General features: G+C 50.9%; 2 protein-coding genes across 2 annotated transcripts; one reads left to right on the top strand and one right to left on the bottom strand.

Moving 5' to 3' along the window:
• Positions 1–4,234: 4,234 nt before the first annotated feature.
• On the top strand, positions 4,235–5,330 carry FOXG_14246 (uncharacterized protein; the record flags this gene model as incomplete). The annotated part of the gene is made up of 2 exons (XM_018394324.1): positions 4,235–5,222; positions 5,272–5,330. Exons 1-2 carry the CDS (start codon positions 4,604–4,606, stop codon positions 5,328–5,330), a joined length of 678 nt encoding a protein of 225 aa, XP_018253967.1. The 5' UTR covers positions 4,235–4,603.
• A 6,570-nt stretch (positions 5,331–11,900) lies between these two features.
• Positions 11,901–12,806, bottom strand: FOXG_14244 (uncharacterized protein; the record flags this gene model as incomplete). The annotated part of the gene is made up of 1 exon (XM_018394323.1): positions 11,901–12,806. The coding sequence occupies one exon, from the start codon at positions 12,804–12,806 to the stop codon at positions 11,901–11,903; it is 906 nt and encodes a 301-aa protein (XP_018253966.1).
• Between the last annotated feature and the right edge of the window lie 872 nt (positions 12,807–13,678).

Genomic DNA, 13,678 nt, shown 5'->3' with positions numbered 1-13,678 from the left:
TCTCAACCGAGAAGATCTGCAAACTGATCAAATCCCTCTATGGACTCAAACAGGCGCCTCGGCAATGGCAAAAGAAGCTGAAGGAGGCCTTGGAATCCCTTGACTTTCGACAAGTAACGTCTGACACGGCCGTATATCACAATCCCACAACGGGAGTGATCATCATCACATATGTGGATGACTTCCTCATCATGGGCAGCAACAAGGAAGCAATCCAAGGGTACAAAGCCCGCCTGGGAGAGATCTTCACAATGACTGATCTCGGTCCCGCCAGCCATTTTCTTGGAGTAAGAATAACCCGAGACAGGAACTCAAGGCTGATCTACCTTTCCCAGGATGCATATTTTACCAGAATACTGAAGAAATTCGGCTTAGAGGATTGTCGACCGGTCAAGACCCCGATGGAGCGAAATTCACTCTCGACACTGCAACCAAGAGACAATGGCGACTCGGCTTCTCCAGAAGAACGAGAAGACTATAGCTCGAAAACCGGCTCGCTGATGTATGGAATGACCCAAACCAGACCCGATTTAGCTTTCCTACTCTCGGTACTCTCAAGATACATGTCGAATCCATCACCAACACATTCACGAATGATCAAAAGAGGTCTCCGCTATCTACAGCAGACAAGAGACCACGGCCTGGTGCTTGGGGGCGTCAAGAAAGATCCTGAATCCGCTTGGAGCATCACAGCTTGGGCCGACTCGGATTGGAAAGGCGACACTGTTACGGGAAGATCGACGTTTGGATGGCTTGTTCAACTTGAAGGATCTACAGTCTCATGGAGGGCCAAACGGCACGAAACAGTGGCACTATCGACTACCGAGGCTGAATATACAGCACTCTCCCAGTGTGCCAGAGAATTGGCCTGGACTAGGAACCTCTTCTCTGAACTGCTCCTTCCGCTACATATGCCTATCCCACTGAACGGCGACAACCAGGGTTCCCTAAAGCTATGCAGAAACCCTGAGCTTCACCAACGGACAAAGCACATTCCGTTAACCAAGCACCATATCCGAGAAGAAGTTGAAGCCGGGAATATTGATGTGCAATACGTCAGCACACATGAGCAGGTAGCAGACGGACTCACTAAACCATTGAACGCCGTCAGCCACGGTCACTTTCTAGAAGCAATTCGAGTCAGTGCATGTCCGATCGAGGAAGCAGGTCGTATTATTTGGAGTACTGAAGTCCACGATGACTCTGTGCCCTGAAGACAAGGTGGATGGGGGCGTGTTGGAAAATCCGGGAATCCCCTTCCCTTCAGGATTCAGACTGTTAGTCTGAAAGTCCTAGATTTAAAGTTCAAAGTCCTAGATACAATCATCTAGAGATATAAACCCGAGAATAACTCTCAGCTCAATAATGAACAACCAAGTTTCATAAAAATACATTTTCACCCAGCACTACTGCGCAATATAAACAACAGTTCCAAGCTCTGGCGACATCGCATGGAGCCATCCAAGTTCGCTGGGTGCCAGGGCACTCCAACATCCCCGGCAACGAACAGGCCGACAAGCTGGCAAAGGCAGCGTCATCGCTCCCCGAGCCCGAAGGCGCTCAACCGACACTGGCTTACCTACGAAGAATCGCAAGACAGAAGCCCAAAGAAGCGTTCCAGGCGTGGTGGTCCATCTCCGCTCCTGAGCAGTACAAAAGACTCAATCTCAAGGCGACCACAGGCTGCCCGCCGGAGCTCTCGCTCCCGCGCGCAGCCTTGCACCATCTGCTGGCAGCGAGATCCCTCCATGGGGACTTCGCTGCGTATCACGAGAGATTCGACCACAACGACGCACGCCTGGTCTGCTCATGTGGCCGACGCAAAGCACCGGATCACATCTTCTACTGCAGAAAGGTACCGCCACGTCATCGGATGAGGCTGACACCCTCACCGAACGCAGCAGTCAATCTAGCAGTAGGAAAAGACTTCGCCAAATTCATCGACCTGTCCAAGAACAGCGCGTTCTTTGGAAAGATCTGCCTTCGTCATTAGGCGACGACGACCAGAGAAGCACTTGCGACTCTCATTCCTTCTCTTCTCACATCTCTTTTGTAGACCTTTTCTTTCTCTCTTTATCTTTCTCTTACCTGTTCTCGACCAGATGAAGGGTGTCACCACGCTCTCCATCTGGTCGTGACCACCTTGAGGCAGTCTCGGGCTGCCGCATACAGACTGATCTCAGCTCTTCTGACATCAGGCTCCAAAAGCGGCTGCCATATGCCAGCTGCGCCTTGTCATCCCGCTGACGGGTAACAGGCTCGATAGGATGCGCCATTTGTGCCGATGATATGCTGGATAGAGTGCGGTCTACTGACCCGTTTGCAGAAATTGGATGCCATGGGGAAGACTAATTTCGCGTCGCGATTGACTAATCCTTTATGGCCAATAGCATTTCTGTAACTAGCGTGTAGATAGATTCGATTCCTCTAGCCCAGCACGTCCTGTGCCCAGTAGGGGACTTTTCGGGGCCAATGGCCCCCGGACGAAAAATATACATAACATAACATAACATAACATAACATATCAATCAACACATTTGCTGCTGCTCATCATATTCACTCTAACCCTTTAAGCACGCTCAGTGCGACACTACTCCATCGGCATCAGGTTCGACAATCACGTCTCCAAAAGTTTTCAGGTATGGTATTACCTATCCGAGATGTAAATGATGCAGATCTCGGAAGGCCAATTGCATTGGAGATGAGCCTGTTTGCCCAGAAGTGTTGTTTATATTGCGCAGTGTGTGCTGGGTGAAAGTATATATTTTTTTATGGAACTTGGTTTTTCATTATTGAGATGAGAGCTCTTCTCGGGTTTATATCTCTAGATAGTTTCATCTAGGACTTTGAACTTTAAATCTAGGACTTTCAGACTAACAGTCTGAATCCTGAAGATAAGGGGGATTCCCGGATTTTTCCAACAAGAAGGAGATAGAAATAGCGAAGAATGTGCTTGGCCGTTTCATGGCTCGGCTGAGTCACAACTACTACATGCATGATCAGATCAGACGGCTGAAAGCATCTCTTTGGAATCCTCCTAGTACTGTATCTAGATCCTGAGTACGGCTTCCACTGTTGGAGGTGGAAGAATTGATGGTTCCCCCTCAACTTCAGGATTAAGGTTCAAGATTAAAGTTAAAGTTTGATGTCCTAAAACCTCAAATCGTAGGACTGTCATCTAGGACTCTAGGACTCAAGTCCTAGAACGAAACAGTCGAAGATATAAGGCCTCAAATGCCCTCCGACTGCAAGGAGCTAATAATAGCAATCCATTGTAACTGCACTCAGCATTCCTGCGTAATCCAACAACAACTGTTGACCATTGAATTTTACGTACTAAACTTGATCCAGCTTTTAGAAGCGTTTTGAATGTCTTCGTACTTTACAGTTTTCGTCAATGGTCTTTGCTGTTATTCGTCGTCTCACGATAGTTTTGACTTGAGTACGGATAGCGGCAAGCATGCAGCTCGACAAGGAGCCAGGACGCGTTGCAGTCGTATGATGAACTTTACCATTAACCGTTGAGTTAAGATGCTTCGAAGAGAATCAACATACTCCGAATACCCTCAATCGGGAGATAGTTGCGGATGACGACAATACTACAATAGCATCCCGAGCTTGTCTTCGGTCCGACAAGTATTAGTCACTACGGAATTGCCGGCAGCGTGATTATTCAACAGTTGAGAAAATATAGCTAGTCTCATTCAACTCCTTGCATACAGTGGGAGGCAAAAGGTATTCGCAGGTGTGTAAGTCGCGTTGATAGACCCTAGCTTCTCTAGTTAGTAGTTTAACTTAGCTTATGTACTTGACACTAGCTTATCGCGCTGATTTCGGTGTAATAAAAGGTATTGAGGACCTGACAAGCTACCCCTGACTAGCTTCCGAGCATCCGACCTACCTGCACACCTGCGAATACTTTTTGCATCCCACTGTATATTAGGCTTTGAAGCCATCAGTCGGTCGCAATCAAAGCACCAGTGGGCGGTACGCACGGAAGCCGAATATGAATTGCCATCTATTAAGGCTCAAGCCGCCAGCCCGAGCACTCTGCGCCCGTCGCTGAAGACGTTGACAAATTTAACTTTGATACAATTGTGCGGCAGTTAGAAGATCATCTCATAATAGTTCCAAATACAGTATTAGTACAAAGCTTATTCAATACTCCCCGCTTCTAGAATCTCCCTGTCATTTCCGCATCTGCCGAACGTTGGCCCGAGCCATTAATTTTAATTGTTCTGTTGTATCGTGAGTTCTTGTCCATAGCCTAGGCTGGGAGGTCGGTGTCATATGTACCATTGCATATTGTACTGGCACTATGTACAGGTCAAGCAACATACCATTCACCGACTTCTCGGTAATACGATACATACATAGTACAATTCTCCTAAAACCAGTGCCAACTAGGTAGAAGAGCTAGTTGGAATTGCCGAAATAGTGAAACTCTGTGTTGAAGCTCCCCGAAGCAGAGAGTGAAGTTCTATCTCCTCACAAGACACATATAAAGGCAAGACTTATCCCTTGCCACATCTCTCCTGAACCATCAACTTGTCCTGTCACATCCCATGAAAACTTCAATTTACAAAATTTACTCACCTTCAAGATGAAGCTCGCTCTTATCGCATCAATCTTGGCTGCCGGCTGCGTAGCTGGTCCCCTTGCTCAAACCGAATCCGAATCTGCTGATGTGGCTGAGCACACCATCAATTATATTGACATCGCTCCAGAAGAGTTTGAACCACCGAAGGCGAATTTATCATCTTTGGTCTCTCGAGACACGCTTCCCGTCTCGACCTGTCCAGCCGGACAGAAATATGACCGCTCCGTCTGCTATAAAGCCGACAAGATTCGGAGCTTTTGCGTGGCGAACCCTCGCAGCAACCGGGAAAAGATTACCGACACCCCTTGCCAGCCGCGGGAGATTTGTGTACAGCGCAATCTCAGCAACGGGAAAAGCTTTGCCAAGTGCATTCCTATCGTTGACCTTGTAGAGTGGAAGACGAGCGCAAATGGGAACAAGGAAGGCTGCACCACGACCTCAGTCAACCCTGCAGGTTATCATCATCTGGGTACCATTGTGTATGACATTAACAAGAATCCTATTGAAGTTGATAAGATCAGCTACTTCGGCGAGCCTGGCAACGTGAATGAAGGTATTGGTGGATCGACATCGTACTTCAGCAGCGACAATTTCCAGTTCTCGAAAAGCCGATATATGAAAAGTAGGGACATGCGTACATTCATGACATGAGATCAAGCTAATGAGAACAGCCTGTATCTTCAGCGGTGGCTATGGGAACTTGAATGCCTACACCTGGTCTTGGGAGTAATCTCAAGCCCTCTAAAGGATGAATACGAGCCGAGTTAGATCATACTGCTTCAGCCCCGAGAAGTGAGCGCGCGCCTAGCCACAAAAGCGTGGTCATGAATAAGTCCTCGGCAGGGAGGATACTCGGAATTTTAAACAGCGTGGACTTGAGTTCTGCAAGATAAACTTCTAAAGCCCTCTGACAATTGACATCGTAAAATACTACGCCACCCCATGCACATTGGAGCGGCGATGGGGCGCATGGGGTAGCCTCAGCCGAAGGCCGTGTGTCCGCGGGCCGGGAAGCTATTACTACTACTACGTACTGATCCAGTGCCATGGCCATTCTTGGTATTATATATCATGTAAGGACTCCGTGTAAGAACCTGTCGTTTCCTAAGCTCCTGATCCCTCATCTTCATCTTCATGCCATCCGGGGGAGACCCGTAGACCAGGTGATTACGATCAAATGGCGCATCTAACATCAAACCCTCAAGCGTTTTTACACGAGAGACAGCCACGTAGCTTAAACCGGTCTGAAAGTCCCGGCAGGAGAGATCCGTCACGATCATATCTTCTGTGATGCTTTGTGACTTGTGCACGGTAATAGCGTAGCATACGATCAGGGGAAACTGCGTGCGAGCGCAGAGAGTGGCTCCGATGAGAAAGTCTCTCTCAACTGGGAGAATTGGGACAATCTTTTTGCCATCGGGGGTGGTCAGGAACACCGGTCCGTTGTACTTGTCAAACTCCATCATGATAACACAAGGAGGATCTTGGATGGGGTCAGCCCCGGGTGCCCAGCCGATGTCGTAAACCGTACCGCGAGCGCCGTTGCAGAGGCCAACGGGCTGCCAAAGGTTAGACGTCAGCATCAGACGAGCGCCAATGCATATAGGGATCTGCTTCGCAAGGTTGCCCGCCTTGTCATCAGGGGCAGCAGCCGCACCAGGGCCGACGTTCTTAGCTTTGACCTGGACGACTGGCCGGCCGAGGCGGTCGAGGTGATAGTGGTTATACTCGTTCACCCTATCTTTGGTAGCGTATACTCGCAGGGCGCTGGAAAACCTCGCGACCTCTCGATCGTCTAGTTTTGCCTGCACGCGGGTGGACAGGAGCTTCTAAGACTCCATAGATAGTTGGAGCAGCCGCAGTTCCCCGAGAGCTGTGCGAAACGCCTCCTGGTCGTCGCCGCGCTGCCTCTGAACAACCTTCAAGAATACTGATTTATCGAAGCGCCTATATGCGTTCCTGCCCTTGATCTCTACTCCCTGCACCTCTTTGTCGTAACAAAGCGGCTTCTGTAGCACAGAGGGAAGCTGGAAGAAGTCACCAACCAAGAGGATGTTCAGGCCGCCAAAGAACTCCTCATTCCTGTTCGGGAACGCCTCGCGGAGACGGTCATCGATCCACGATAGCTGACGCAGTCTTAGCATGCTCTTCTCATCGATGATGAGGTACTTGATATCCTTCAGCTTCTTCTGGAGCTGGGTCTTATCAACGGGAGATAGAGGCTTGAAGTCCTTATTGATTGGGAGGTGTAACAGGGAGTGCAAGGTAGTGCCCGATATCTGGTTTCCTGCGACGCCCGTTGGCGCAGCACGCCAAACAGGTGTCCCCCTCCCCCCTGTCGCGGATTGGAGGTGCGCGGAGAGCAGGTTAATGAGGTATGACTTGCCAGTGCCGCCTCCGCCATCCACATGGAGTAGCAACTGAGAGGGATCCTGGGTCAGGAAGTGGCCCATCACCGTATCGTATACTATGCGCTGCTCTGGATTTAGGGAATCGCGAGCCTCCAAGGGCTGATCATCCACATCAAGGTCAAGGGTGTTTTCCGCTTTGCGTTGCTTCCAGTAGTCGCTGTTGAGAATGCCATCATCGGCATACCGCCCAACACGAGGGGTCCAATCGTAATTGATGTCAATGTCTCGGCGGCCGAGGATGTCGATGTCCTCTTCCTCCAGTGGGCGGTCAGGTAGCATGCGGGCGAGTTCATGCCAGTCCTCCTCCGCGATGGGCTCCTCATGGATCTCAAGCTCAAATTCATCCTCCTCTGCCGTCAATTCATCTGTATCTGGTTCCCCATAATGATCGTCCGCATGGGTATCATGGTGCTGTCTGCAGTGCATGTACGCAGCCGTGAAGGAATCGAACCGCTGCCCGCCCACAACGAGCAACTCTTCTGGAGAGCGATGTGGATGAACCATCATCAATTTAACACGGCAGAAGTCGTTAAACTGGGAAGAGGCCTCCATAGACTTGTATCGAGGGAAGTAAGACAGGACTCTCTTCTTCGCGTGAGCAGCGAGTCTCCTCCACGTGTTGAGATTGTACGATTGCAGGTATTCGAGATAGGTTATATCCTCATGCTGGTCCTTTCTCTCTAGATATTTCCTGTAGCTGCCGATGGCCTCGTTGACATCTCCGTCCACACGATACGAACGTGCCTGTCGCTCCAACGGACGGCAGTCCACGGTGACAACCATACGGGTGCCTTCTTGCAGCGGAATGTTAAGCAGCAGATGGGAAATCTCCTGCGCCGAGTAATCTCTCTCGGCAATCAGCTTGTTCATCAGGCGAGAGGAGAAGGACAACAGGGGCTGAACGTGCGATGTGTGAGGCAAGACCTGGTCTGCAAGCCTGGCGAAAGACTCGGTCTTCTTCTCAGATTTACTGCAATACTTCGCAGCGTACGTAATAACCGCCTGTAAGCTGGTGCAAGGAGATATGTCGATATTGGCTAGCCAGCCTAGGATAATCGCAGGATTGAAGTTATTCATGAGGCTGTCATTCCGGGCCGCCTCAAAGACATAGTACGACCTGCCTTCCTTCCTGATCACTGCGGCCAGCTCCCGCAAGGCACGAGGGAAGTCAAAACGACACTCCCTCTCTGGATTGGCAACGTTTGCCGCCTCGATATCCGCAGCGGCACCTTCCATGTCCCTCGCCAGATCACCGGTTCTCTTCCTCACGCGCAAGCAGTACGTGGTATTGCACTTGTGGCGCTGGCAGCGGTTGACGATTTGTGAGAGCCGCAGGAATGTCATCTCTATGCTCAGGGGATCCACGCTCAGGGGATTACCCTCACCCTGAGGCATAGTCCTACTCGGCTCAGGGTTAATGGCAGTGACGTGGAATCCCCATGTGCGTGCAAATACATCACGAGCCGCTTCGTCCTCCATGTCGGCCCCTGGACAATTATCCATCCAGTACAGGCCGTGGTTGTGTGGGCTACCACGGCCTTGCCATTCGTACCGATCCCAGTAATCTGTGATGCTGAACTTCTTACTTAGCACGATATCCCGAAAGAGGGTGTATCGGCGGTAGAAGTGGAAAGCAGCAATGTGAGGGTTCTGCCGCAATAGGCGGCGCGATAGAGCCATCCTCTCCGGCTCGGTGGCGGCTAGCCAGTCGTCATACTGGGGCATGTGCTGGTAGAGACTCCGCCAGTGTAAATCTGCCGGGCTAAACGTGATGAATGCACCAGGACAACCAAGGTTATAGGCATAGGCCTCGAGGTCCTGCCTCTTTTTGTTCCAGAATGGACGCGTACCGCGAATAGACACCGCATGCCTTGTGATCGAGTTGATCAGCGCCTGCGCCTCGGGGTCCTCGCTGTGTTCCAGCGCCTGAATAAGTTGCTCTCGCGTCAGCGGCTGCTGTCTCCCATCATGTTGCTTCACGAAGAATCTGGACCGCGAACGTGCTTGTGACCGCATTAGCGTGTTGAAGGCGACGAAGCGGAAGGTCGGGTGGCGTGCAAAACGCCCGTCGTGCCAGCGCATCGCGTGCTCGACGTAATCCTTGTAATCAATGGAGCGCAATCGAGGTTCAACAAAGTCGGCTCTACCGTCAGGAAAGAGGCAGGGAAACGCCAAGGAGAGTAGGGCATGAGAGCGATTGAACTCATTAATGGGTGTGTGTCGTATATTCGGGAGCTGCAGCTCGTGTTGCGCCTGCGCCTGGAAGCTTGTGGAAAGCTCTGAATCAGCTTCCGACTCTCCGGCGAGAATAGACCGCAGAGCATCGAGCTCCGTGTCCTTTGCCAACATGTCTGGCACTGCAGCCTCGTCCTCCAGGTCAGGCTCTGCCTCCTGATCTTCCTCGGGTCCAACATCCGCAGCCTCCACCTGACTCTGGGGGATGGCATCCAGGACATTGCCATCTTGGGGCAATTGATTTAGCCTCTCTTCGTCGATGACGACGCATCGATACCCAGGATGATGGCGCCGGAGGTAGTCTAGCCATATGACAACCGGCTGGCGGCGGACACGGAACTGGCGGGTGAATTGCCGACTAAGAATTGCGTGGGACGACGTATTGGCAGGACGTAGTAATACAATGTTCAACTCCTGCGGCAGAAGCGGGAGCTGGTTGTACACTAAGCCAACCTCACGGAGAAAGTGAACTACGTGCCCCCGATACTTGTACTGCTGCCCTCGCACAAGCATAATGTTCACGTGGACGTGAACACGAGCAATCAAAGACTCTTCGGTAGGCGTAAGCTGGGGCAACCGGGCCGGTACAGGGCCAAAGTCGAGCTGATTATCCGCAGAGAAGAAGTACGGCTCGTCGGGGTGGCGTTTCTCATCTTTTCGATAACAACGCGCACAAATGCCATCGCAATCGATCTTCATCTGGAACCAACACTCCCGGCATCGACCGCAAAACTGCATTTGGTCATTGTCCAGCTTTGTCCAGAACTCGCGGAGGATTGCCTTATCGCGACCAGTCAAGGCGCACGCCTCAAGGTCGCCATTCCACACCGGATCTTGCGCATGAAAGACCGCCGATTCTTCAGGTGGAATTATCACTGGACTCCGAATACGCCGTGGCGGCATCGACGATCGAGTTTGCCTTCGAGATTTTCTTGGCCGCCCTCCTGTACCAGGGGCAGGAACCACGGCGACCACGCCTTAGCTGTGCGGAAGGCTGCCGCAAGCGATGGCGAAGAGGGCTTCCATCCACGCAATCATTATCGTCGTTCTCGTCTTCGTCCCCTAGATCGGAATCAGACTCTACCCCTAATTGTTTGAGGTACCTCCGTGGTCGATCAGGTGAAAGCAGCAAGTTGAAATAGTCATCGGCGTCAATATCAGATTCAGAGAACTGTCCCCTGTCATCCCCTTCCTTGATTATCCCATCCCCATCTAGAAACCCACTCGGTCGTAGTTGATCTTGACTCCCATCTACGTTCCGTGGTTAGCCTGAACAAACTACTGGGGCCACAGAACAAGGATACCTTCTCCAGGACCCTCAAAATCTTCCAAGAAGCCAAGTTGAGATATTGTGGGAGTCAGTGACACAGTCTCCCCTGCACGGCGTCGTGAACGATGGTCGCGCTGGATAACAGCCAGCTTGGCCCTCGCCCCAGCCTTCAAGGAATCATCTTGCGAGTCCTTCCCCCCCTTGTGGAACCTGGTGGCCAAGTAAGGGTAATCCACACCAGGTGTGCTGCTTCGAAGAGTAGATGGATCAGAATGTGAGACGAGTGGATGGGTCGTTGGCTGCACAGGCGGTGACGGAGCTAGAGCCCGGAAGAGCCGCGAGCTTTGTTGGGTTGGTGGAATTGGCGTCCCTAGCACTACGTGCGGCTGGCTAATTGACTCTCCGAATAAACTCCTAGCTGTATGAAGTTGCCGTAGCTTCTCTGGCGATGTAGGCTGGGTTCCGGATCTCTCGTTGGGAGGCGATAGGCCAGCATCTCCTTCGGTTCTCTTCGTGGCAGGTCTGCCAGGTGAGGATGGACGAAGTGCAATGTTCCGCAGCGTCTGGAGCACGACTTTGGATCTAGAATGCTTCATTTGATGAGGGTTAAGAGACTTATAGACGAGGAAGGCAGAACTTACATGAGAAACGCGCTGGTTACGGCAGTCTATGCATTGCTTAGTTTGCCCAGCAGACTGCCTCTTTGCTCTGAAGGCACTCTCCGGTCTCTCCTCCCCACAACGAGCACAAACAACGAAGAGTAAATCAGTAGAGAGCTCTTCGGGGTTGAGACCGATATCCATTACTCAATCAACGAGGCCATATCGAGACCTGTCGAATTGGGGAGATGAATTGAACGCGTGGTACTGGCACAGTACTGAGTAAACAAACAATTCCAAATGGACGCAAGCTGCCGGCACTCCGCGTGAGCCTTTCAGGGGCCAGCACCGATTGGCCCCACTCTTTTGGTGCCATCAGCCAGTTGCGCGTTCTTTCGCGGCTGGCCATACAAAATCTGGACCAATCAGATTCCGAGAAACTTATTTATCCCTGTCTGCACCAAACCCTCATTACTCGGGAAAACTTATGAATTAATGTAGAGTCAGCCTTCGGCTGAATTATGGCATAGGAATGGTATAATATTTAGTAGATGGACGAGGTTTTATACCTTTTATATTAGCGCCTAATTTTAGGGAGAACACTTTTCACCGCAGTCTCGTGCTGTTCCAACTTCCCGAGTTCCTTAGTTTCGAGACTAAAAATCCCGACAAAGCATCCTTCCTCTAGAATGAGATACAGTGGGATGCAATAAGTTTGAATACCCTTCGATGTACTGGTACCGGTGAACTAGCCTTTTCTTACACTGTGAGCTGGCTTCTAATCCTTACAGAAAGCCCACAACATCCAAGTCCTCGTATTTCTTCTCGCACGTCGCAAGCTGTTCTCGCAGCTCAGCCACCTCGACACGCAACTCTTGGATAACAAGTGACTGGTTAGCAGCATGGACATCCTGCTCTCTCTGGCGGTTGAACATGGCCTCAAGTTGCTCCAACTTGTTCCAGACTGTATCAGAGTCGGCGACCGCTTCTTGGCTTGGCTTACGCTTGCGTGAGCGAGCATCGGGCGGATCAAAGGTTGAGGATTCGTTGTACAAAGGGGGATTCGTTTCGACCGTCACGACTTTGTCATAAGATGGCGGCAACGGTGCAGGAAGTGTCGTAGGCTTCGCACCACTGCCACTAAACATTCGAGAAACATCGTGGTCCGGGCCAGCGACTGGTCGCAGCTGTCGTTCTGCAATTGCTGTACTGATAGCCTGCAGCTGATCTGAAGACAGTGATGAGTCCAAGATATAGATGGATAAATTCGTGGCATGTGACAGTTCGTATAACGAGTTGAGGACCATCCCCGACCGACGCCTGGCTACCTCAACCGGCTCCTTGATGAAACTGGGTATAAGAATGGTAGCGGTCTCTCTCAGTTGCATTTCGAGACATATCGCAGAAGGGAATATCGGCTTGACTTGATCGGGAAGATCTGTTTTGGTGGAGTACTTGAGGGAAGTAATCGATAGAGGGCTGATACGAATATTGATGGACTTTGATGAGGTCTTGGCCTTGTATCTGATGGGAACCACGATGTCGAATAGGGCGGATTTCGCTGCAGCATGTAACGTGAATCGAATCGGAGCATTATCTGGGTCAGGCCTCGTCAAGAACCGCGTCGTGCCGTCGTATTGGTACCCGAGAGTAGCCGTCACACCGTGAAGATTAATTGAAGTCGTCGCCATAATAAATAAAGAAAGGGAATGCGCTACCGATTGATCAGCATGACAAGACTAAAGGCTGGACTTAGCTGTAGAGTTCCAGTCCCAACCAAACCCTCAATCGACGCCAAAGTTCCAAGGGAAGCCGGCCACGCTGCCAGGTGACCTGTGACCTCCAGGTGAACTGTAAGGTCGCCCCGAACTCCAGGTGAACTGTGAATCCGAGCAGGTCCCTTCTACACGCCCCGGTTATTCCAGCGAAGGAGGCGGACTCGTTCGCGTGGGTATAATCCGGAATTTTATATGGGTGTAGCGCAATGAACGGGCTTCTTCTAGGAATTGGGACGTCGATATTGAGGGATGGGATGCCTTTGCCAAAGGGCTGTATTCGTAGTTTTTGACGATGTCAGCATTGTGAGGAGGTGCAGGTGGAGAGGAGAGGAGAAAAGAGTCATACTAGACTAGGCGAGATTGGGTCGGAATGAGATTCTGAATAAACGGCGCTAGGAATATAGCTAGTCCGGTCCGCCTTATCGGTAATCAAGCCCACTGATAAGCCGTCTTGGGCTTATCGTTCTTATTGGAGCGAAAATACCAGCTGATAAGAAACCTCAAAATGTAAAAATGTCAGGCCAAAATTCTGGAATCACCACCCCCAACAGCACCCTCGATCTCACCGCCTGACTTCACATTGCAATTGAAATAGAGGGAATTATCGTGATAGCTTCAGTTATATATCATTTTAAAGCCCTGAATCAGGAGATCAATATTTTGTATACCAACCACGCGCGCGCAAGCAAGCGCGAAGCCTGTTTTCGGCAGACTTCGTGAGCTTCAAAATCAGGTGGTCCGGCAAGGCCTCCCACGCTTCTTGGATCCATTTAATCAGCAATTTC

This window comes from Fusarium oxysporum, chromosome 14 (genome assembly GCF_000149955.1).
Source record: "Fusarium oxysporum f. sp. lycopersici 4287 chromosome 14, whole genome shotgun sequence".
Lineage (NCBI taxonomy): Eukaryota > Fungi > Ascomycota > Sordariomycetes > Hypocreales > Nectriaceae > Fusarium > Fusarium oxysporum.
The sequence above is the reverse complement of the archived record's forward strand: the minus strand, read 5'-3'. Positions and strand labels throughout refer to the sequence as shown.